At 49.8% G+C, this 22,362-nt stretch overlaps 9 protein-coding genes across 9 annotated transcripts; 2 read left to right on the forward strand and 7 right to left on the reverse strand.

Moving 5' to 3' along the window:
• Positions 1–35: 35 nt before the first annotated feature.
• Positions 36–2,538, reverse strand: BGZ61DRAFT_388116 (heterokaryon incompatibility protein-domain-containing protein). Its single transcript, XM_046242776.1, has 2 exons — positions 289–2,538; positions 36–227 (listed from the first exon to the last, which is right to left on the reverse strand). The coding sequence occupies exons 1-2, from the start codon at positions 2,336–2,338 to the stop codon at positions 58–60; spliced, it is 2,220 nt and encodes a 739-aa protein (XP_046106304.1). The 5' UTR covers positions 2,339–2,538; the 3' UTR covers positions 36–57.
• A 540-nt stretch (positions 2,539–3,078) lies between these two features.
• BGZ61DRAFT_309967 (ankyrin repeat-containing domain protein) lies at positions 3,079–3,444 on the reverse strand (the record flags this gene model as incomplete). The annotated part of the gene is made up of 1 exon (XM_046238797.1): positions 3,079–3,444. A coding segment is annotated over one exon (366 nt), but the record flags the coding sequence as incomplete, so codon positions are not given.
• Positions 3,445–4,512: 1,068 nt separating this feature from the next.
• BGZ61DRAFT_388120 (heterokaryon incompatibility protein-domain-containing protein) lies at positions 4,513–5,520 on the reverse strand (the record flags this gene model as incomplete). The annotated part of the gene is made up of 1 exon (XM_046242777.1): positions 4,513–5,520. A coding segment is annotated over exon 1 (966 nt), but the record flags the coding sequence as incomplete, so codon positions are not given.
• Positions 5,521–6,005: 485 nt separating this feature from the next.
• On the forward strand, positions 6,006–6,710 carry BGZ61DRAFT_449346 (uncharacterized protein). Its single transcript, XM_046245602.1, has one exon. The coding sequence runs from the start codon at positions 6,086–6,088 to the stop codon at positions 6,305–6,307; it is 222 nt and encodes a 73-aa protein (XP_046106307.1). The 5' UTR covers positions 6,006–6,085; the 3' UTR covers positions 6,308–6,710.
• Positions 6,711–7,476: 766 nt separating this feature from the next.
• On the reverse strand, positions 7,477–10,564 carry BGZ61DRAFT_574650 (uncharacterized protein; the record flags this gene model as incomplete). The annotated part of the gene is made up of 5 exons (XM_046256164.1): positions 7,477–9,613; positions 9,666–9,993; positions 10,056–10,224; positions 10,285–10,481; positions 10,537–10,564. The coding sequence occupies 5 exons, from the start codon at positions 10,562–10,564 to the stop codon at positions 7,477–7,479; spliced, it is 2,859 nt and encodes a 952-aa protein (XP_046106308.1).
• A 743-nt stretch (positions 10,565–11,307) lies between these two features.
• Positions 11,308–13,390, reverse strand: BGZ61DRAFT_349163 (putative allantoate permease; the record flags this gene model as incomplete). Its single annotated transcript, XM_046240122.1, has 11 exons — positions 11,308–11,413; positions 11,466–11,562; positions 11,631–12,058; positions 12,112–12,236; positions 12,294–12,402; positions 12,462–12,670; positions 12,725–12,837; positions 12,887–12,956; positions 13,008–13,038; positions 13,093–13,146; positions 13,206–13,390. 11 exons carry the CDS (start codon positions 13,388–13,390, stop codon positions 11,308–11,310), a joined length of 1,527 nt encoding a protein of 508 aa, XP_046106309.1.
• A 732-nt stretch (positions 13,391–14,122) lies between these two features.
• Positions 14,123–15,699, forward strand: BGZ61DRAFT_574657 (luciferase-like domain-containing protein; the record flags this gene model as incomplete). The annotated part of the gene is made up of 4 exons (XM_046256165.1): positions 14,123–14,404; positions 14,463–14,710; positions 14,762–14,944; positions 15,000–15,699. 4 exons carry the CDS (start codon positions 14,123–14,125, stop codon positions 15,697–15,699), a joined length of 1,413 nt encoding a protein of 470 aa, XP_046106310.1.
• Positions 15,700–16,376: 677 nt separating this feature from the next.
• Positions 16,377–19,739, reverse strand: BGZ61DRAFT_505408 (glycoside hydrolase superfamily; the record flags this gene model as incomplete). The annotated part of the gene is made up of 8 exons (XM_046251833.1): positions 16,377–17,719; positions 17,770–18,361; positions 18,411–18,479; positions 18,526–18,660; positions 18,713–18,808; positions 18,856–18,888; positions 18,934–19,180; positions 19,228–19,739. The coding sequence occupies 8 exons, from the start codon at positions 19,737–19,739 to the stop codon at positions 16,377–16,379; spliced, it is 3,027 nt and encodes a 1,008-aa protein (XP_046106311.1).
• Positions 19,740–20,580: 841 nt separating this feature from the next.
• Positions 20,581–21,990, reverse strand: BGZ61DRAFT_348663 (membrane dipeptidase-domain-containing protein; the record flags this gene model as incomplete). Its single annotated transcript, XM_046240079.1, has 4 exons — positions 20,581–21,206; positions 21,257–21,377; positions 21,427–21,719; positions 21,786–21,990. The coding sequence occupies 4 exons, from the start codon at positions 21,988–21,990 to the stop codon at positions 20,581–20,583; spliced, it is 1,245 nt and encodes a 414-aa protein (XP_046106312.1).
• Between the last annotated feature and the right edge of the window lie 372 nt (positions 21,991–22,362).

Below are 22,362 nucleotides of genomic sequence, written 5' to 3' on the forward strand. Positions count from 1 at the left end.
TGCTATCTCCTTCAGACAAATCGATTTGAGATATTCTAGTCTTGATAGCCTAGCAGGCTAGCCTAATATTACTTGAGCAAGCTGAGATCCCTTACCATAATCCCACCAGCTTTCCAGAGCCTCTCCATTTGCTCGCCGATATGATATACCATTGACCGTCTCTACCAAGAGAACAAAGTAGCAATCCAGTGCATTCATACCAGGAGTCCTCAAATAGCTCTTTTTATCTATGAAATGTCAGCTTTATTGAATTGAGAGTATTGATTCCATGGAGCTTAGATAACTAACCATGCTGCTCAGTCGTATCTACCTCTCGTAATACATCGTCACCGAGCCAAGTCGACCAGCCTTTAGCAAATGCAACGAGTTCAAGAGTCGTTCCTCTACTCTGAGCCAGGAACTCTTCAGCAAGTCTTAAACTAGGCATCGTAAGAGAAATCACGGCGGTATTTTTGTGTTTGATCTGAACGCGTCGATCGTAGTCTTGGACACCCGAGATGATGTTATCTTGGGTGATTTCCACGCGCACGCGACTTGTCTCGCAGAAAAGATATTGTGTTTGCTCGCTCAGCGTAATATTCGCCGCCCATTGGAGTACGGGTACCTGGTATTTAAACTCTTGGACGGGGTCTGATATGTGAGCATAGACGTATTCCGGCTCGCTTCCTGGCGCTTTGAAACCCTGGACTTGGCGGTGCTGATCATAAGGCCTTTTGTTCCACCCTTCCAGTGTCTCCGATTGTGCGCCATTCGAGGCGTTCGTCTTATACTTGTGCCACTGCGACCTGATTTTCCGCCTACTAGTTGCTTGAGGAGATCCCATGGTGAACCACTGGGTGATTGGCTGTCGAAATCCAACCTTTTGCTCATGATAGTGCCATGGTTGTATGGATCGAAACTCGGCGTCATAGGGAAATGATATGTCTCCTTGCCAGCCGATCCATGACCAACTCGGAAGTCCATTTTGTTGGCCTGTACCTGGATCACGTGTGGACCTTCGTTCAATATCGGCATAGAGAGAAGACCAGGCCAAGAAGATATCAAAGAAGAATTCACAGAGCCCGAACAAGACTCCTCCAGGATGAACTCTGTGAAGCATGGCTTGGATTCCTGCAAACGCTTTCGGGGCATCGTCGGCAAGAGTGAGAGCCTTAGTATTGAACGCCGAAACCGTTGGCATCAAGTTCCAGACACTCGGAGACGGGCCGAATTTCTCTTGTGCGAGTGATGTCCATTTATCATCAGCCAGTGGATTAATCTCGAGGTGTTCGTACCACTGAGCACACTGGCACTGCCACATCAGGGGACCGTGGTTGAACACGATGCGCCGTCGGGAGAATAGCCACTCTTGAAAAGTCCAGGATCGCTGGAAGTAGGAATGCTTCGTTCCTGAAGATGGGTCAAGTGACAAGGATCCGGCTGCAAGTTTGTCTCCGTCGGCCAGCTCGTAGATGCGAAGCTCGAGATCTCTTGGATGGGAGACTCCCTTGAGCCCTCGGAGGCCAAAGTCAGCCCCCGATCCAGTGGCTCCCATGATGCAAAACGTGGCGTTCGCGTAGATCAACTGCATCTGGTTCAGATTTTGCGTGAGACTCTCCAAGTCGTCCTGTATTATACAGAGGGCGTCGATCCAGATGTACCTCTGCCCCAGGCTTCTGACAAGATCCATCGTGTTGCGAATTGTTGGCGGAAGCTGTGATGCAAATTCCCCGGTGCTCAGTATGCCCGGTTGCTGCAACTCCTTCAGCATATCTTCTGTATTCTTGCGATAACGACATTGTCCCCAGGTGTATGATAAGGCTGTGTATTTTGTTCCCTTGGCTGGAGATGAGACCACGCAGCCTTGAACGACATCAACGAGCCATTCGGGATCGACTGCCTCAACTCCTTTGAACCAACGTGGCTCGTTGCATTTGGCCCCATGCTCACGTTCACATCTTGAAGCCCAGCCAAGGACGGTATTCAAATCAATCCAGTGTGGGTCTGGCAAGATGCCACGCCCAGGATGAAATGGCTGGTCATTGCGGAATACGAGCTCCATGGGCGTCGTAGAAACATTGTCAAACACAATGTCTCCCTCTGGAGTGACTTCGGCGAGGCCTAGTCGAGCGGCAGTCTGGTTGGATTCTTTCTTAATGGCCAAGAGACGGTCGGGATAGTCTGAGACCGGCCTGTCAAAGTTGGCGGCACGTCGAATGGAGTCGGTATGGGGACAGTCGCCATCGAGGACAGCCGAGACCTCTCCTAGTACCTCGTCATCCCATTCCTCGAACTCGGCCCCGTAGATTTCAAGAATGGTTGCACAGACTTCGCAGGTAGCTTCATCATCGCTTGCCATGGTTGCGTGGTTTGTGTGTAGCGCTGCGGGATGCTAGACTCTTGACGCAGAATAGTCTCATATCCTAGAAGAACCTGTATGGAAGTGGAGAGGGCAATATTCCTTGCAATTAATCGTATACCAGTCAGTCTCGTCGGCAACAATCGCCACGATTCTCCTGTTAGGAACAGGAACGCAACCGCCTGTAAGGTAAGTCTTATATGAATAGAGGTATTGAATTGCACTGCCCGTGAAGCTTGACAGGTCAATATTCTTTTCCTGGTGCCTCCTCACCTCGCGGGGTTTATCATCACATACTCTGTCCGGGCATCTATATCCGTACCCGCCTTATTGCCGGCGCAACACAACTTTCTCGCCTACCCTGGACCTAGTTTTCTGAGTGGAGACGTCATCTCAAGGTATGAGATCCATGTAAAGTCATTTCGAACAATTGTTAACTCTGTTGAGGGTTGTGCCGGAGTTTTGAAAAGCCGAGGCTGGTGTGGATCTAGCACAGGCATTGTTAACTGCTTTTGGGCATTTGCACGGATGGGTATTCGTTTTCCTGAGATTAATGTCTTGAGATGGGTGAAAATTATTGTCAAGGAAGTATGGTATATTAATAAAGCTGTATAGGTATGTACAATTTGCATCGTGACCTGGGGGGCCTGTTTCCCAGTTTAGCTACCATCCCAAATTCCTCCCTATTGTTAGCTCTCGTCGGCCTATATCACTCCTAATTTAACCAATAGTTTTCGGGTCAACAAATGAGACAACACTCCACTGTGGTTCCCTAAACGCGCCCAAGTCAGAGGCGTTCTGCCCGAATCATCCCGACAGTCTAGGTTAGCACCCTTCTTGATCAGGCATTGAACGACTTGACTTCGCCCTTCGCCCGCCGCCCACGATAATGGTGTTCGGCCGTTGTTATCTCGAGACTCTATGTCAGCATGCTCCTCAAGCAGACACTGAATCACTCGATTGCCGCTATCATTTCTATTGCTTGCTACCCATGACAGCGAAGTCCGGCCGCCGTCATCCCGAGAGTGCACATTGGCGCCTTTTTTAAGCAAAAGAGTGGTCGTCAGACGGCTGCCGCTCTCTGCAACTTTGGATAGGAGTGTTCGGCCAGTCTCATCCCGAGTATCCACGTCGGCACTAATGTTGCGAAGCATGTTGACCAAGCTTTTTGAAACGAGTTTTGTTGGGCCGTCGAATATGTCCTGTACTATAGTATCGACGTCCTTGTGTGAGAGTAACACCATGACGATTGCTACACAATCCCATAATTCGGTCGTATGAGCATTGTCATGTGCCAGAAGTCGTCTGACTATAATGTAGTGTCCCATTTCTGCTGCGATGGAGAGCGGTGAATCGAGGTCCAGGTCAGTATTGCTGTCTGACAGTAGCAATTTCACTGTTGAATCAAAATTCTTCGCTGCTGCTCTGGTGAGGGGTTGGCCCAGGGTTGCGTCAATATTCTTGTGTGCCAGCAGCAATCCAACTTTTGTATCATCTCCCTGGCTTGCTGCTTCGGCAAGGGGCTGGCCCAGGTTTACGTCGATGTCTTTGTGTCCCAGCAGCAATTTCATAATTATATTATCCTCTCCTTTTGTTGCTGCGACGAGGGGTTGGCCCAGGTTCACGTCGATATTTTTGTGTGCTAGCAGTAATTTCGCTGTCGAGTAATAACCCGTTTTTGTTGCTTCGACGAGGGGTTGGCCTAGGTTTGCGTCGATGTTTTTGTGTGTCAGCAGCAATTCCGTCATTGTATGATCCATCATATTTGCTGCCTTAGCGAGGAGTTGACCTAGGTTCACATCGATGCCTTTGACTTCTTGAATCAGCTGAACTATTGCATCTCGCCTTTCATTTGATGATTCGGTGGAGTAGTGGTGCAAGTCTTCGTAGACATCTTCGCCTGCTAGAACAGCTCGGATGAATTCTGCATGCCGTCCACGGTCTGTTATGTAGCAGAGGAGTGTTGCAGAAGCCAAGAAACTCCTGTCCACTTCAAGCTTCCTGGATTCTAAAAGTTGACGGATAGTCTCAGCAACGCGTCCTTTTATCGCCCAAACCAGAACGTCGTATGCCAATGAGGCTACATGTTCAAGAAGCTTATGTACTGTCCAAGCTGGCAACTGGCATTCTCGATCGTCGGTTTCGCCCATTGCGATCGTTTGGGTCCCAAACAATAAAAGTCTCATCGTATCTCGAGCCACCTGGTTTGAATTTCTCTCATAGTTCGGCCGAAAAATTTCATTGCTGCAGGCATCCGATGAGATTCCCAACAAGGCGTATATTTTGTCGCGCGGGTCACCTGCTTTACTGTGCTGAAACTTCTGGAGCAGTGTGGCGAGGTCTTGCTTGTGACTCCACCAGGTACTTTTCCTCAAATACCCGGGCATAACATCCAACACAGCTTGGGTATGAGCGCTCGTTTCCATCCCCAACAAGGGCGGGATTTGTGTGAACGTTCGCGTGGAGATTGTGTTCGAACCACACATGATAGACGCGGCTCGAGCGCTCGCAACTTCTTGTATGACCCATACTCGTAGAAACCAGGGCTTTTGGAAGAGTTCCTGAAAAGCATCGCCCACGCGGGTGTCTATCTCAGTGTGGTGGATTCCGCGTAGGCGATGTTGCAAAATTGGCCAGCCAACCTGCCAGCGCTCTGGCGACTCTGCCCAACTCTGAGTTGCAACCATTGCATTGCTGTGCACCCGATTCATTAAGCCCATAAGGAGGTCAATGTTGTCACTGCTTGGACCTAGCCAGATGATGACCTCCTCGGCTTTGCTGTAAATGGCCCTCATTTGACCAACTTGATGACCCTGCTCTTTGCTGTTGCCCTGGTCAATGCAAATAGCATCAATCCACATAACCCGATCTCGATGTTCTAATCTTAGATGCTTCAATGCCGTGAACAAATTTTCGGTGACTTTTGTGGTGCATCCATTGACGACGATTTCTGCCGACTTCCGTTTGCCACCCCAAGCGTAGGACAATGCTTCGTAGGGGACACCTTCAATTTCGTGGAGCCATGTCTCAAACACCTCGCAACTAATCGACTCTTTAGAGTAGCCCTTGAATATACGAACAAGCCTGATAGCATCGCTCGCTAGATCAATAGGTTTGTGTTTGAAGATTGGCAGAGCCATCTTTGCGGGACAGCGACGGGGTCCGGAAGCAATGGACCGAACTGCCGGGTGGGAAGAGCATGGGAATGACAATGAGTGAAGAAGTGGAGGAATCGATCTATATGAGGGCCTGTACCTGGGAATTGGCCCTATTATTGTCCAAGGCGGAGTGGTTGCAGCAGCTGAACATAGCCGAAAGAGGCGCCTGCAGGGTGTCGCTTCGCCACTACACAGCCCCAAGACATTATACAGTTAGAATTCCTTTCGTGGACTTTCAAATGGCGCGATATGCATGCATGAAATGCACTTTACAGCCGAGGAACGAATGATACGGGGTCAGATTAACCCAGATACAGAAAGCCTCCTAGAAAGCCCATCAGAGTCGGCTCCGCGCCACCAGGCCACCCATACCGCCATCGATGAGGCTGACTACAGATTAGCCCTGTGTTGGGCCGTCAGAGGCAAATTCATTAGATAAATAAATACCTCGAAATAGGTTGGTTCTGGCCAGGAGAGTCAATTTTACTGGTACAAGTTATTAGTACCGTCTAGGCTGAGGAGGGCATTTCGGCCAATTTGTCTTCCAAACAGAAACCGCTCCCACCACTCAACCGTTTACACACTTTCTATGACCATTTCCTGCCTATTCTCTGTGTCATTCCCAGTCCCATGCGTCGCGCTGAGGCTGATGGTCAAATCCACCAACCCTTGCCTTCCCTTTTCGCAATATCTCGAGCAACAGCCACCGCGTTCTTTCCCTGGGGCTAGTTTTGCCGTATCTGGAGGCCGAGACAATACACGCCGTCTTGACTCGGTGGCTTCGGCTTTAATCCGCTTTGGTCCAAGGTGAGAACCACCTTACGCTTGCAGTAGCCTAATTCCACCTCGTCGATAATTTCTTGCGGTTGAGATATCGGCTTCGCACCGTTTCTTCGTCATTTGAGAAAGCCGCATCGTCCAGCCCGTCGACAGCGCTTAATGATGCTCCATTTGCCAGCATGCCTGATAAAATGACGCGGGAAGTGGTATATGATACATCTTTCGGAAAGATCGAAGCTCAGGGTACCATGTACTAGACAAAAGATGGTCGTTTCGATTGCGCATCGTTGTCTCTAATTTTGGCAGACATATCTGTTGAAGGATGCCCCCGGCCGCCTACGGCCCGAGACAGCCGGGACCTCATACAGGCTCCAATTCCCTCGCCTAGCTACCTCATGATAGTCATGACAATACACACATCTTTGACCTCTTAACAATATGCCGTACATATTCTGTTTTAGGTAAATCGTCCATTCGTGCGTGAATTAAAGAACACCAAATAGTGAATGACATAACTGGTTCAGATTCTAGGTCAACCATACTGGATTAAATTACGTGAATGATATATTTCACGGCAATACAAGGAGGACAAGTCTAACTATACCCATCCAATATCACTGGTATTGTGAGACGAAACTTCCAGGTGATGGGGCTCCGGCTTGAGAGGCCCCAAGTTGTTCCAGTTCTGCGGTCATTCTCCGCCCATGTGGATCTAAAAGCCGGGTTAGCCATGTTTGTATTGAATGGCTCTTGTCGGCTGCCTTTTCCACACCTTTTTGCATGACACCAGCTGGAGTTTTGTTTTCGTGTAGAAGTAGCTCATCCAGCTTTGCTGAAAGACAGTTCAAGTTACTGGAAGGACAACCAGCCCGTCGAATGGGCAGATATACCTCAAACCCTCACCTAAGCACGTGAAAGTCTAGACTGGGGTGGAAACCAGGGTGGCAGTATGATGGTATCTGGACAAACCGCGCACAGCCGGAAGAGTAGCATGGAAGTAGACGTATCTTGGGCAGATGATCCATAAATAATCAGAGTAGACTTCTGAAATTACTCCAGGTGTGAACAATCTAAGTACTATAGTCTACGAAGACAGAAGTGGCTGTTTTGGATTCTGCGATAGGGATATACTCAATGTCGAGCCTAAAATCGCCGTATTAGTGCTTGTCACGTATAGGTGTATGTAAAAAGAGTGCAAACTCACCCAAAGGCTTTTGGACCGCCGTTCTTAAGGCCTTCTCCTTGTTTCCATTGCGGGCTCCCAGCCAAGACTACAACATGAACCCGTAGCCCGTATCGATAATCCTGGGTGCCTAATGCTCTGCCATCCTCAGCATCAAGCAGGCAGATGAGATCCGGTACACTGCTCAGCGTGACCTGGCCCTCGACCCGAAACACGTGAATGTTTTCGTTCTGAAATATGATCCTGATATCTTTTGCTGCAGAAGAGCTAGACTCTGCATCGTTGAAGGGTACAATAGTTGCTGATCCTTCGGTAAAGGCACCACGGACATGGCGTGTCACGCTGGTGATCTTTCCAGTAACGATCTTTTTACCAGGATGCGTGTCAAGAATACTGGCTACAATATCTCGTTTGTTCGATCTCGCTAGTTGTACAGCTCGACCGAGGCGCCAAGCAAGCGAGATCGAGAACTGGGCGGCCACCTTCTTCACCTGACGACCGGTGAGTGCACCAAGAGATATTCCCGCTGCTTGTCCCATCTGGACACACACAGCTCGCAGCATATCCTCAATGTCTCTGTTCGAACTCGCCTGGGTCTGGACGATTGTGTTTCCCTTACCATCCGAGGCAGCTGCAGGCGCAAGCAAAATACCCGCGTTATTGGGCGTCACTTGCCACAGGTTAGGATACGCTCGACCCATCAGGTCGGCGTCAACAAGGGGCTTGCCCGTCCAGAGCGCAGCTTGTATTCCTCTCATTCCGTTGGAGCCTCCAATTTCAAGACTCATGACTGCTGTTAGATCGTCGATGCCCAGACTCTGGGACTTTAACACTGCGTTGATCGAGTTCTTCAATTCTTCTCCCGAGGGTAGTCGCTCTGAGAAAGTACTCGGAGAACCCATTACAGCGACGGCTGGAATGAAACCTGCGTCAGGCAATTCCTCTGGCGAGATGACTTCGACTGTTCTGCCAGCGGAAAAGAGCTTTTTGACACTGAGGTGACTTGCGTAGATATCTCCTCCTCCGCCGCACCCGAGGATGGCACAGCCTTCCGCAATAAAGTCGAGGTCGATTTGAGAGAGAATCCACCGGTTGTTGGTGATCTTTGGGCGATAAGTGTCGATAGACGCTGGAGACGTGTCAATAGCACCGGCACTTGGAGGTGATGTGTTTGCTATCTCAGTCGTCCTTGCTGAGTTCTCATAGTCGTGGTCATCTTCTTCATGAAGGGATTTTGCCATGCCATGTCGAGGCTTGAACCCAGTGGTTGAAAGTTTACCAACAGCTCGTATAATTATATGTAGCGACCTCGTGCTGGTATAAAGAACCGGCAAGATGGTCTCCTCGACGACTTCTGGGGTTTCTGCTCCGTTCCGGCGAGCTTCAAGGATAGCTTGTTCTCGGACCTGACTGACAGCTTGTTTTTCCGCGTCCTGATCGACAACGTTGACAATAGTATCTGCCAAACCTGATACCCTGGCCATGGCGGCACCAACTGCGTTGGCAACATGTGCGAAAGGTGGTCGTAGGATGTCTGATACGCCCTTGAGTCTCTCTGAGCAGAGGATGCTGCCACCTCCGACCAGGATAACCGGGACTTCAGTTTCGGTCGTTTTCATTTCGTCAATAACCCTTTCCAAAAGACGATTTATGTGCTCTTTCACTCGGCCAACATCCGAGGGTGAAATATCAGACACTAGCGACTTGTCGCCTATGCCTTTTAGTCCACCCGCGACAAGGATGTCGGTCGTAGTCAGATTCTGGCCTCCAAAAGCCCGAGACCTGGTAGTCAGCTCTTTGCCCACAGATTGAGGTCCGACAGTTACCGCATCTCCTAGGTCGCTCAACTGAACAATTGAACCTCCTCCAACACCGATGCTGCGCAGATTGGAGACGGAAAAGTTGGTCCTTACTCCTGCGAGATGAGAGAATGCGGCCGCTGGGCGTGGAAGACCCGACGGCTCTACTGCGCAGACATCAGATGTTGTTCCGCCAATGTCGAGAACAAGAGCGCCTTGGTTGAGACGGTCTTGGATATTGGCAAGGAAGACAGCACCCGTCAACGAGTTCGTTGGCCCGGATAGGAAGGTAGATACTGGTAGGCTTGATGCATCTTCTGCATTGATGAGAGTACCATCATTCTTGGTAAGAAAACTAGTACTCTAGTTAACGATGCTCAATGACTGGACATTGAAGTTGAACTTACAGGTTTGCTGAGAGCTTCAAATCTCTGATGGAACGCTGAAACTGGCGGATCGTCTTGCGAGCAAATGGTAGGATGGTCGCATTGAGGATGGTGGCATTCTCTCTCTCGATGAAGCCGATTCCTGCCACATTATGCGAAAGAGTAACGTTGATACCTTCACCCAGGACAGAGTGAAGGATTTCAGCGACGCGGTCTTCCTGGCGATGCACAGAGTCAATCGGGGAGTATACTCCAATGACTGCGATGTCCTTGATACCAGCTGCGCGAATCTCCTCGGCTGTTTCTCTCACTGCACCTTCATCGAGGGGTGTGATGACTCGACCATCAACTGGGCAGAGTGTGTGGCATTAGCAAGCTGTGATGGAAATGACTTCGTCGAAGTAATCTCACTCTCAAGGCCACCTGGTAGAGATGCACTAAAGCCCTCAACGATTTGCCTCAGGTCGTCGGGCAGACCGGCAAAAGGAGGTACTTCAGCACCATATGGCCCGCTGAGACGCAGGACAGCAAGTTTGGCTAGCTTCCTAGAGTCCTTTTCTATGACGGCGTTGATGAAGTGCTAGAGACGGAATCAAGTCAATGATGCTGTTTTATTTCTATTTGGGCGGAGAAAACCTGCTGTAGTACCGATATTGACGGCTACGATATCGTCTCTAGCATTCTGAGAGAGAGACCCTATCACGCTATTGAGAGCTTCGTTAATGCCATGACTAACGTCAAAGGTTGTCGGAATCTTTGCAGAGCTGAGAATGCTTTCGACTGGCTTCGTCTGGCTCAAGGCAAGGTCAATAGCCACGGCATCTGTGTTGGTGCCACCTGAGGAAACCAGTTTGTCAATTGCTCCTCACACAAGTGCTTCCGAGGTACCTACCAACGTCTACTCCAATAACGACCGGCATCCTGGTATGTGAAAGGAGAGCATCACTTTGGTTTCGGCCCCGATGTGTCGGTTTCTGCAGGGCTAATGATAGCTTATACATGGAAAACGTGGTATATTGTGGGTCTGCTAAGGCGACATGGATCATTTATCCGAGATATGTAAATAGTTCAGATGGTGTCATCTTTCCGATCCATGGCGTATCTACCAGAGAAGCTCCGGCATCGGCTGCTTTGTAATTAGGTCGGAAAGCGATCAGGTTATGGTGGCTCCTGTCAGATGGAGTATGGACTGTAATGGCACTACCGGCAAGAGGAGTCACCATTCCCTTTTGCCGTAGCGGTATTTCCGACAGCTCCCAGTAAAAAAACTTGACATTTGGTCATTGTGGTAGCATTGGGTAGAAAATGCTTGAATTGCGGATAAAACTGTGGTTTTTTTGACCTTGTGCCGGCAACTTGCTCACCTTGAGGGAGCAGACAGAAGTTAGATTTTGCGACAGCTCCTATGAAATTTTATTCCGCTAACTGATCAGACCAAAAGTGCAAGGCGCACTCCAAAAGGAGGCGCTGATAGTTGCGTATATAAGAGATGCATATTTTGTAACGGGCCGGTGCAGTTAAAACGCGGACTGTGTGTTGCTACGCTCTAAGATGTTGGTTTGCAGGTCCGCGAAGAATGAAAGATGTTGGCAAGTCCATCTCAAAAGATAAGATCGATGGAAGAGCTTCTTTACGAACGAGAAGACGACTTGTTTCCACTCGCTTAGACCCTCAGATTCTCACCCTCAGCTCGGGTTTCAATAGCCTCGGCCGTCCACGCTTTGAACTCCAGTAAACCTTCATCATTCCGTACCGCCTTGCCATGGTTGCTTGAAGAAACTTGTCAGACTTGTCACATAGTAGATTGGAAAATGAACTTACAGATCTCGTCTAATCTGGAACAGAATGACAAACACAGTGAGAATCGCGAGGCCAATTATGGCTGCGCATACCTGGTACCCAAATTTGTAATGAGGCGCTACCAACATGTTAGCAATCTCTATGCGTTTAAAACCCTTAAAATTCTAGGTTTAAAATTATACATACCATCCACAGCAGGGAAAAGAAGTACCAGGGCCCAGGCGTTGATGGCATAAACCATGGTATTTCCGAGCGATACAATTAGCCCGCGCAGTGTTCCATTACCCTGACAGACCTCGTTCAACCAGGCAATTGTCAAGGACTGCGCAGGCAGTCCGGCAGTGATGAAGATGTATCCAGTGAACTTAAGCCACTCGGGAGCCTTCCACACAGAGACGAACGCATTCCCTGCAAGACAAATCAACATGTTTGCAACAATGACAACGGGGCGGTTCTGCAGCCAGTCTGAAATGATGCCGCTGATGATTGAATTCACCAGAGCCGCACCCTGCCCAGCTGTCGGGATGTTGTTGATCTGCGGAACGGTGTATTTTCCCAGGTACTGGAGCCAGAGGTTGAAGTAGCCGTCTCCCCAGGAGAAAGCGCCGTATAGACTAGATGAATTGGTGAGTTATTTCACATCACAAACAGCACTTGGCGAACCTACAAGTAACACGTAACGAAGAGGTAGACATGCCAGGTTGTCCAGATTCCTTTGAAGCGTGCCCAAGTAATCTTTTGCACAGGCCTACGTCCGACCCGATCCATTCTTTCGATTGCTAATTCGACTTCCTATATTACAGCGTTAGCTAAATAAGACACCTGTAGCCATTTCAACGCGGCCCTTACGGAGGTCTTGAGCCACTTCGCCCTTGTATCTCTTGGCTGATCTGGAAGAGCGTAGTAGCCCCAAATTGCAATGGGAAAGGAAATTATGCCGTCGAAGATGAAGAGCCATCTAGAAGTCATTGTCAATGATCATATTAGAAGAACTGAGAAATGGGGTTGTTCACTCACCTCCAGCTGGCCAAGCCTTTACCGTTCATATTGGTATAGAGGCCCGCCTGGATATAACCCGAGAACATGCCAGCAACCCTGGCAGAGACTTCATACAAAGCCATCCGCTTGCCGAGCTCCGACGGTGTGTACCACGCTCCTAAAAGAGCAGCGAAACCGGGAAAAGCAATTCCCTGGAAGAAACCAATGGCGAAGCGCAAGCCATACACCTACCACAGACTGTCAACTTATAGTGGGTAACAACGACAGCCTGCAGAACTCACCGTCTCGGCGTTCTTGGCACCGGCGATTCCCATGACTAGAAACGTCCAGGCAAGTTCGCAACTCGGCATAAGTATCGACGGCCGCACACGTGTCGAGAGTAACATAAGCGGTACTGGATTAATTTAGCGGAAGAAACATGGAAGATGGGGGCCTCTAAGAACCTGCTCCAGCGATGATGCCGCAGTTGAAAGTGGTCGAGAAATAATTGAGCTCGTTACCAAAAAGCGAAAGCTGGGAGATCGATTAGTAGGGATGGGATTTTTGGCGGCTTCTACGACCTACATCTTCCTGCATACCAGACACATATGCGTTGCTAAACTTGGTCAGGATTGTTTCTTTAAGCATACTCCGAGATTACGGGCCGTACCCGATGTTCGTGTTGTCTAGTGTCTGCATGAAGCATGACAGCGCAGTATAGGACCTGTTGAGAAATTAGATAGTTCTCTCGCGTTATAGAACTCCCTAGAAAAGGGTACGCACATGAGGAAGGTGTCAAGTTTGCGAACCAACCGGCGGTCTTCATCTTTGTTAAAGTAGCGAGGCAGCGTGAGGCCCAAGATTCGTTGCCGATGCTCCTCCTGGTCCGCACTGCGGACATCAACCGCGACAGGTACGATATCGTTGCCCTTTGAGTCGGAAACGTCCGACACCCCTTGGGAGGTCATATTGAGTAATATCAAAAAGCCCGAGACCAATGAAAGTGCAACGGATCCAAGGTTTGTGCCGTATTTTCAGCCTCGTCCCGGGAGTCTGGATGATATACATGCAGGTCGGGCGAGGACAAAGTACTTCGGGTCTAGCGTTGTATCACGAATTTATCGAGGGCATTAGGTCAGAGATACTTGGTGAGATGGGCTATAGCAATGTTTGTCACTCCAATGTCATTCATAGATGCGGACCCTTCACCAAGGGCCGGACTGCTTGGCATTTTCGGTCAGAATTACGCGTCACAAAGTTGATGTGATACAAGACAATACAAGCATCCCCTAAAACAACACCGAGTCTTCTCATCAAAACCAAACCTGGGAGCTAGAGGCCATGCTACTGTGTTTTTCCGTCGAGGTATTGAGATAAGGACAAGATGCAACTCAAGGGTCCAATTGCGAATCTGCCTAATGGGGAAATGCGAAGCGCTACTATCAAGGGCATAGATCACATGCATCCATATTGATGTGGAGTGTAGGGATAAGCGACTTAGGCGAATTGATGGCGTGATGGAGCTAGAACGGAAATACAGGTTCAATAGCCGACATCGCATGCTAAGCTTGATAATACTAAGGAGGAAGACGACCCTTGTTCAAGCTAAGGAATGAGTAGGAAAGGCTAGAGAGAACATCGTTGTTGCGCCGCCAGACTGAAGAAAGGGATCACAACAACCCACCACTCGCAGATTCACCATGTCAGATACCGACACGAAGCCCAAGAAGAGAATCTATCTCAATGCCTTTGACGCCTGTACGGTCGGTCATACCAGCCCCGGACAATGGCGGAACCCTATCGACCACTCGGCAGATAAACGTGATCTCGACTACTGGCTGGAGACGGCAAAGCTACTAGAGAAGGGAAAATTTCTTTCCTATTTCCTGGCTGACACGGTGGGAGGCTTTGATGTGTACAAAGGAAGTCGGGATCCTGCCATCAAGATAGGCTCTGAGTTTCCTGTCACGGACCCTTTCGTTGTAAGTTTTACACGGTGTTGGTCTTTGATGAGAACATACTACTGAACACTGAAGCCAGCCCATCTCAGCCATGGCTTCCGTGACGAAGTCACTGGGTTTCGGCGTCACCGCATCGACAAGCTACGAAAGACCATTCTTACTGGCACGCCGCTTCTCGACTCTAGATCACTTCACGAAAGGCCGCATTGGGTGGAACATTGTGACATCTTGGAATAAGGCTAGCGCTCTGGCGATGGGGTTGACTGACATTGTCCCTCACGATGAGCGTTATGAGGCAGCCGATGAGCTCCTAGGACTTCTCTATCAGTGAGTGCCCAACACCAATTCTGTTGTGGATTTACTCCTAACGCAAAGTAGACTTTGGGAGTCATCCATTGCCGATGACGCACTGGTCAAGGACAAGGAGTCGGAGACGTATATCGATCCGTCCAAGGTCCGGACTATCAAGCACGAGGGCAAATATCACAAACTGGAAAGCCCATTCATAGTTGATCCAAGTCCTCAAAGGACGCCGTTCCTCTTTCAAGCCGGGACATCCACGTAAGTGCCATCGCTGTGGAGTATTTTTACAATACACTCCTAATCTCTCGAGTAGTGCTGGCTCAGCCTTCGCAGCGAAACATGCCGAAGCTATCTTTATAGCCGGGCACGTCCCAGGCACCTTGGCCCCAAAGGTTGCAAAAATCCGACAGTTGGCGGCTGACTTAGGCCGCGATCCTCAGACCTTGAAGTTCTTCCAGTGTCTGACGCCGATCTTGGGAGAGACAGACGAGGATGCCCAGAGGAAACTGGCCGACATCAAGAAGTACCAGTCCATCGAGGGCGGTCTCGTCATATTCAGCGCGTTTACAGGCATTGACCTCAGTAAATATGACCTTGACGAAGAGATCAAGCCTGAAGATAGCAAATCATCTGCTATTATTCAATCAGCTTTTAGCAATCTCTTCAATGAGGAGCAAGGCACGGGAAAATGGACCCCGCGACGGGCTGCGGAGGAGTTGTCGATTGGTGGTAACGGGGCCGTACTTGTCGGAAGCCCACAGACGGTCGCAGACGGTATGGAGAAGTGGGTCAGAGAAGCTGATGTTGACGGCTTCAACTTATCTCCCGTGTTGCAGCCGCAATCTTGGAAGGATATTGTCGAGCTACTTGTCCCTGAGTTGCAGAGACGAGGAATCTACTGGAACGACTACGATGTTCCCGGAGGTACACTGCGGGAAAATGTCCTGGGCAAAGGAAACAGCCGCCTAAGGAGTGATCACATAGGAAGTACCTATTTCTTTAAGAGTCAATAAGTTTAAGGATTATGCCAAACCCCGATAGTCTGCTCCTGCCATCTATTTCCTTCGTTCGACCGCTCATCAGGTAGTGACGTAAAAGGCACCCCAATAAAATGGGGTTTGTAGTCTAATTGTGACACAGAACGAAAACTATCTATAGGGCCTACAAAATAAAACTTCCATAACAATTGCGGAAAGGAATAGATGGCGGCACGCATCCAAACAATTGGGTTAAAATTACCAACGAAGTCTACAAAATCTGGGCTCTCGATGGTAAAACCACGTTTGGGGTCGTGGGGTTTAAGGCATTCACGCAGCCAGCACACAAGCACCTGGATCGCTTTCCAGCCATTTTCCCAGCCGTTTTCCCTCACAAGATCACGGTTACGCTTGCGCTTGCTTACACTTGTCATGGCTGGGGCTTTCCAAGAAACGCTAGTGGCGTGGTTCGACGGGTTAGCTCATTTACTTGCGGTTGCGCTTACACTTGCCAAAGTTCTGGTTTTATTCCCGGCTTTGTTCCGTGCCATTCACCAGCAAGTGGCGTGAACATTCGACACCAAGACTCTGGGAAATCCAGGATGTCATCACTGGCAGTAACATTGCGTGATTGGGGGAGCGAAAGCGTGATATTGACTCTCCCATTGACCGTCCTTACTCCGTGACGACTCACGAGGCAACTGGCAAATAATCTAGTATGCTCCCTGCCGCCGGCTGTACTGAGGTCCTTGTACAACCTTCACTGCTTGCCGACCAGTCCGTACCGGTGCACCCGCCGTAAGTGAGAACCCAGGCAACTTGGCACCACCATCCCCCAGTGCCCACAACGCAATTCCAAGCCAGTTATCTCCACGGTAGTTGAGCACTCCCTCGGGGACAGGGAACACGGTCTGGGGGCCGATGTTGCTGACATAGCGGCCAAACTGGAAGCCATTGACAAAGAGCAGAGCACGGTAGGCACCTGTCTCGCCAGTGCTATTCGTGAAAGTGAAGGAAAGCGGGATGTCAAAGTTCTCAGCAGGGTAGTCAAGGTGTAATTTCGACGTGTAAAAAGCCACACCGGGTTTGCTTATGCCCTTAAACGGCGAGCCACTCGAGAATGAGCGAAGCGGCGGCGAGGGCAGGTGATATCCCTGGCGCTCGAAGAAGAATCCACCCTCATTTAAAGGCCCTCGGAACTTGTCGATGTAGTCTTCACCACCAAGATTCCCTGTGAATTTCCATGTCGTGATGGGCGTTGTGCCTCCTGAGGGTGACATAATAACCCAGTCGAGTATGCCGCGAGGGCTCTTCTGCTCGTCATATCCTGGGGTCCAGTTGCCGTTGAGTCCCGTGTTGTCAACGATGATGGTCAAGACGTAGCGCTTGCCCTTGACAAGTTTCGGCAGAGTATAGGTCGAGTTATAGTTGCCGGTAGCATCGTATCCATTGAAAGAGCCGAGGAATTTGCCGTCGAGCCAAACGGAGCTGGCATAGGCTCGGCCACCCTGAGTCCATAGTTTAAGCTGGGACTCGGTGCCGTCAGCCGTAAAATGTCCCCGGTAAATGAGAGCGCCAGCATGGAAACCGTAGTCTGAACCATAAAGTGAGACGGAGTTTTGAAGAGGCACACGGGTATTGTTGCTGGTGGTGTGGTCGGCCACAGTCCATTTCGAGTCGTCATATTTACTATTGATCTCAGGAAGCGAGTCGACGTAGTGCCAGTCGAGGGACTTGAGGTCTGGGACCTGGATGGTCGGGATGGCGACATCTGGCTTGGTTATCCAGTTTCCAAGTTTTGACTTCTTGTACTGAAGTGCCTTGCCGTTGATATTGAGCCGAGAGACCTTTTCCGGGACACCAATAATCTCCAAAGTCGTTGAGCTGTTGAAATCTGCTTGGACCGAGAGCGTCGAGCCCTTGACTGAGACGGATCGAACAAGGTATCCGCCATTGATAATCACTGATTCTGGGTTCATGATCGAGGTTCCAAAAGCGGGGTGATCACCGTCTCCTGGTAGGTCGGGAACCCAGTAGTTGTAGGCCGTGTTACGATCTAGCCAGTGTCAGCGGCTTGGTAGAATGTCTGGAAATACTTAAACTCACCTAGCAGGTAAATGAACAGAGAATCCGTTTGAACAACTCTTCGAGTTGAAGAAGTAGTCCACTGGAATATACAAACATTCTTCTTGACACTGAACTTCACCCCGCCTCCTTCGACCAGCTTAAACTTGGAGGTCTTCTTCACAGCGACTTCGTGAAGTTCATCGGGGCCACCATAAAGAACAAGGATAGTCTTGTCACTAACCTTCTTCCATGTGAAGACTTCAGCGGTCGAGTACAAAAGATTATAGTCGCCAACTGGATAGTCAGCAAGATGGATCTTGGAGTCTCTGCCGTGCAAGGAGAGTGATCCTCCCAGCTGTGGAACTGTGAGCGTCCCAGCCGACGTTGGGAGTTTGAGCGTGTAAGATGTCGAGTCAGTTCTGGTATAATCGGCATGCCGTGCAACGAAAAATGCCTCGCCGTCTTCAGTAGTGAGAGGGGTGATCGCAATATCTCCGTTGGTGCTGTACTGTGACGTTGACAGGGTGCCGGGCGTAGATGCTGCGTATCCTGGTGATACCCTCAGGAAGTGGCCTTGCAACTTCATCTCAGCGTACTTTTCCCGAGTAATTGATCTATCCTCTTTGATCGCCTAGGTTTGTTAGCCGGTCCCAGTTACTTGAATGGTTGTCCCAACTCACAGCGCCATAGTCATACGACGTGTAGCCATCGCAGTGGCCCAGGTTTCCCCAGTTAGTTCCTCCAAATGTCTATACTGTCAGAGAGGTGTTTTCAAGCTGAGGTCAGAGTGCATACCATGTAGATGTTGAAAATTGTCACTCCGGCCGCCAGGTTATTCTTGTAAAACACGCGAGCAAACTCATGGTTCGTGAGCGCAGCGCATTGATCAAATCCCCAACCACCTGGGGGATCAAATGCGCCTCCTTGGAACTATGTTTCACGTGAGCCAGCTAACCATCTCAAAGCATTTTCCAGACTTTACCTCAATAATTGAGTACGGGGTGTTTGGGCTGGCCGCCAAATGCTCGCTGTGCCAGGTTGTTGGGAGACCGTTTGAGGGCCATTGATCGGGGTTGCCCTGTCTCGTCAGTAGAGTCAAATGAGTGATGATTCTGGAAAACTTACACAATCAAATCCAACAGGATATCCGTCGTGGCCCTTGTCAGGTTAGTCGGGCTCACATGTTAGGTTCCTGGAACTCACATAAATGTCCACTGCACCGATTCCCGTTCCGGGTGCGCCAGTCTTGCCTTGCCATGCATCGTTGTTGATCAAGGGCACGACGATTCCTGCATTCCTCGCTTGGTCATTCACATATTTCAAATAATCTTGATCCGGGAATTTGACTCCCACAGCAGCGCTGTACTCGTTCTCCGGCTGGAACAAGATTACAGGCCCCCCGTTGGTGATTTGGGCCTTGGCGATGATGGAGCAGATGTGCTCCATGTAGCTGTAAATGTCAGATCAATACTCCACATGGCGGCATCCATGACGTACTTGTCAGTAGCGCTCAAATAATCCGCAGCGCTGGTTCGCAGTGTTCCTTTGACTCTCTGTAGCCATCCAGGGAATCCTCCGCCAGAGACTTCGGCGTTAATGTATGGACCAGGTCGAGGCAAGAGATAGATGCCAGCTTCCTGCGCAGCTTCGATAAACGGTTCTATGTCGAAGATTCCCTCAGATCGGAAGTCGCCTGGTTTCCCCTCCAACAGCGCCCAATCAATGTAGAAAGACACCATGTTGAAGCCCATCGCCTTGACCTTCTGGAACAGATCGAGGTACAGGGATGGTACAGGCAGGCGAAACGGGTGGATTTCGGCAGAGAAAATCGTGGCTCGCTCGCCATTGATGAATAGGGAATGCTCGTCCCAAGTGACGATATCTTGAAGAAGCTCCCTCTTGTCGGGCGCTTGGAGGATGTCGAATGGTCGTCCTCCACGACTAACGATGCTGCGTCCATGGCAGGCAGCCACCGACAAGGCTGTGTATATCGCAGTTGACAGCTTCATCGTGACCAGCTCTCTGATTGACCTCGTGGGACTCAATTGCCGCGACTGCGATTATCGTGGGAATTCGCCGACTCCCGCTTGCCGCCACCTTATATTACCTCGACGGAACGTACGGTCAATCTTGCTCATAAAATCATTTCGGAAGAGATCCCGATGATCCCGGGCCCTGGTACCTACAGCAGCACTGCATATTGGTGGACAATTTGCATTTATCCAATGGCCGGGCCAGTTGCATTTGGGGAAGATCTACCGAGCGGACACGCGGGGTACGAGTCGACTGTGACGCTACGATTGGAGCTGTTAGAACGGTTGATGTCAGAACCAGGGATTATCATGCGAATTCAAAGTTAGGCTTGTGGAGATTGGGCCTGGACTGACAATCTTATTGCGGCGTCTTAAGGTCCGGTCTTGCAAACAGGCCCGAAGCGGCAGTTTGGCCTGGAAAGCTCTAGGGTAGTCCGGCTTGTGGAGTTGTGCTCGGCCGATGGGTTTAATGGCACGATAGTGGATGATTCAGTCTGCAGAGTTAGGCAAACCCGATTCACATGTGTCCAAGGTGGATCAGGAGATTGGGAAATGGCATGTTTTGTCAGTGATGCATTGCGAGGGGAGGTCATGCCTAAAAAGAATCCTAGTGTTGTTGGCTCATGTGCTTTCGGTGATCGTGACTCTCCTTGCTAACAATTAGCTTGCATTTTGCGGATTGCAAACTCCATTGAAGAATCATACAAAACAGCACTATGGTGTAACATTGGAGAATGTACATTGCATTAGCGGCCCCTTTCACGTCTCCCGACACATTTAAGTATATACTGCGGAAGGCTTTCCCTCGAAGACGCCCCTAATCTGAAAGATACAAACCCTCATCTGGGGGCGGCACTCCATACCAATCCAGTCCCAACTTATCTTCTGGATCAGGATCCTCCATCTGATAATAGCCATCATATCTCCACCATTTCCGATCCTTGAATACGTCCTCCACGGGCAAAACTCCCTCCATCTTCATTTGATCGCGCGTCTTGACAACCCCGCCCCAAACCCTCAAAATATTCTCCCCGATGACCTTCGCCAGCTGGTCTTCGGTAGCCCCGCGATCCAAAATGGCTTTCAATAAGTGTGGATAACACTTGACGTCTTCTAGCCCGGGAATCACACTTGCGATTCCATCAAAGTCAGAACCAAGCCCGACATGGTCCCATCCGATGCGGTTGGCCACGTAGAAGAGGTGGTCTACCACCATGTCCATCCTTGCCTCTTTGCGCCGCTTTGCGACGTGCTCAGGAACAAAGGTGACCATGACGATTCCCCCATTTGCAGGGACCATGTCCAAAATATCATCGGGGACATTTCTCGCGCAATCAAACACGCCCTTGGCGTTTGAGTGGGAGAACATGACCGGAGCGCGAGACAAGTTGAGTACTTGTCTGGCACAGTCCTCAGAGACATGCGAAACGTCGATAATCATGCCTTGTCGCCAGTGTAAGTACCAAAAGAATGGCGAGAAGAGGAGAACATACCTATTCTGTTCATTTCCACTACTGCAGCCCTTCCCAATTGTGATAAACCCCCATGCACCGGCCCAACTTTAGAGGTCGAGCTGTCTGCAAAGGCATTGTTACAAACGTGCGTCAATGTGCACTGCATCAATTAGTATATGGTCCATCAAAATTACGCTGTGAAAACTTACGTATCTTACTCCCAGCCTGTAAAAGGCGCGAATAATTCCGATGCTATTTCCTGCCATGTGCAATCCCTCGATTCCGATCGAGCACGCAATCTTTCCCGATGCATAAATCTGCTTCACCTCATGCGGTTCGCTCACGAGTTGAAACGTCTCCGGGTATGATTCAACAAGACGGAGTGTCAAGTCAATTTGTTCAATTGCATCGCGAGCCATGTCCGAGTACTCTGGCGTAGTAAAGTTCTCGGCAGAGCGAAGGCAGGGGACGCAAACGGACCAGAATTGTCCACCAACAGCACCTGTTCACGTTAGTTTAGTTGTATATCCAAATTGGAGGTTCTGTCCCAGTCATTCGTCTTACTTACCTTGCTTGAGCCGGGGAATATCTGTCATCCCACGCTCAAACCCCTTTTCTAGGTCAAACTTCTCATTGTTATGAATCTTCCCATGGAAACAAGCCCTCGGCTGCTGTGGTAGGTCGTTATGGCCATCGATTAGCGGAGTTTGCGATATGACTCTCTTGACACGCTCATCAATGTTAAGTGCGTGATAAGGATGATTAGAACCCATTGTGAGAGAGGTTGCCGCGGCTGGGGTAGAGCGCTTGAACTTGAGGGGCAAATAAAATCGTTAATCTCCACCGAGAACAACGCGGATATAAATAACGATTCGCTCTGTGCACGACTCAGTCGTTATCATGACTTCCCACGGGATGCCGGTTTCCCGCGGAGTGTAACAGTGGATGAGTGGGCCTGAACTGATGTTATCCGCGGGATAGATAAGCCTCTGCTTAATGGTATCCGGCACGACGTGATGGAAACGAAACGGCATGATCCTCGTTGACGATAAGTAGCTTCATCCGGATAGGGAAGTGAATCCGCTGATATCAAGCGAGTGTAGCCTTTTGAATGGGGCAGTGGGTCCTATTCCCCGCGGAATAGA

Source organism: Ilyonectria robusta, assembly GCF_021365365.1.
Source record: "Ilyonectria robusta strain PMI_751 chromosome Unknown BGZ61scaffold_7, whole genome shotgun sequence".
Taxonomy (NCBI): Eukaryota; Fungi; Ascomycota; class Sordariomycetes; order Hypocreales; family Nectriaceae; genus Ilyonectria; species Ilyonectria robusta.

What these genes read in the sequence shown, in the direction of transcription:
- BGZ61DRAFT_388116 (XM_046242776.1), bottom strand. Translation starts at nt 2,338, where the DNA reads ATGGCAAGCGATGATGAAGCTACCTGCGAAGTCTGTGCAACCATTCTT. An exon ending in AGATACGACTGAGCAGCATG is followed by an intron (nt 228 to 288) that starts GTTAGTTATCTA and finishes GACATTTCATAG; the next exon opens with ATAAAAAGAGCTATTTGAGG.
- BGZ61DRAFT_449346 (XM_046245602.1), top strand. Translation starts at nt 6,086, where the DNA reads ATGACCATTTCCTGCCTATTCTCTGTGTCATTCCCAGTCCCATGCGTC.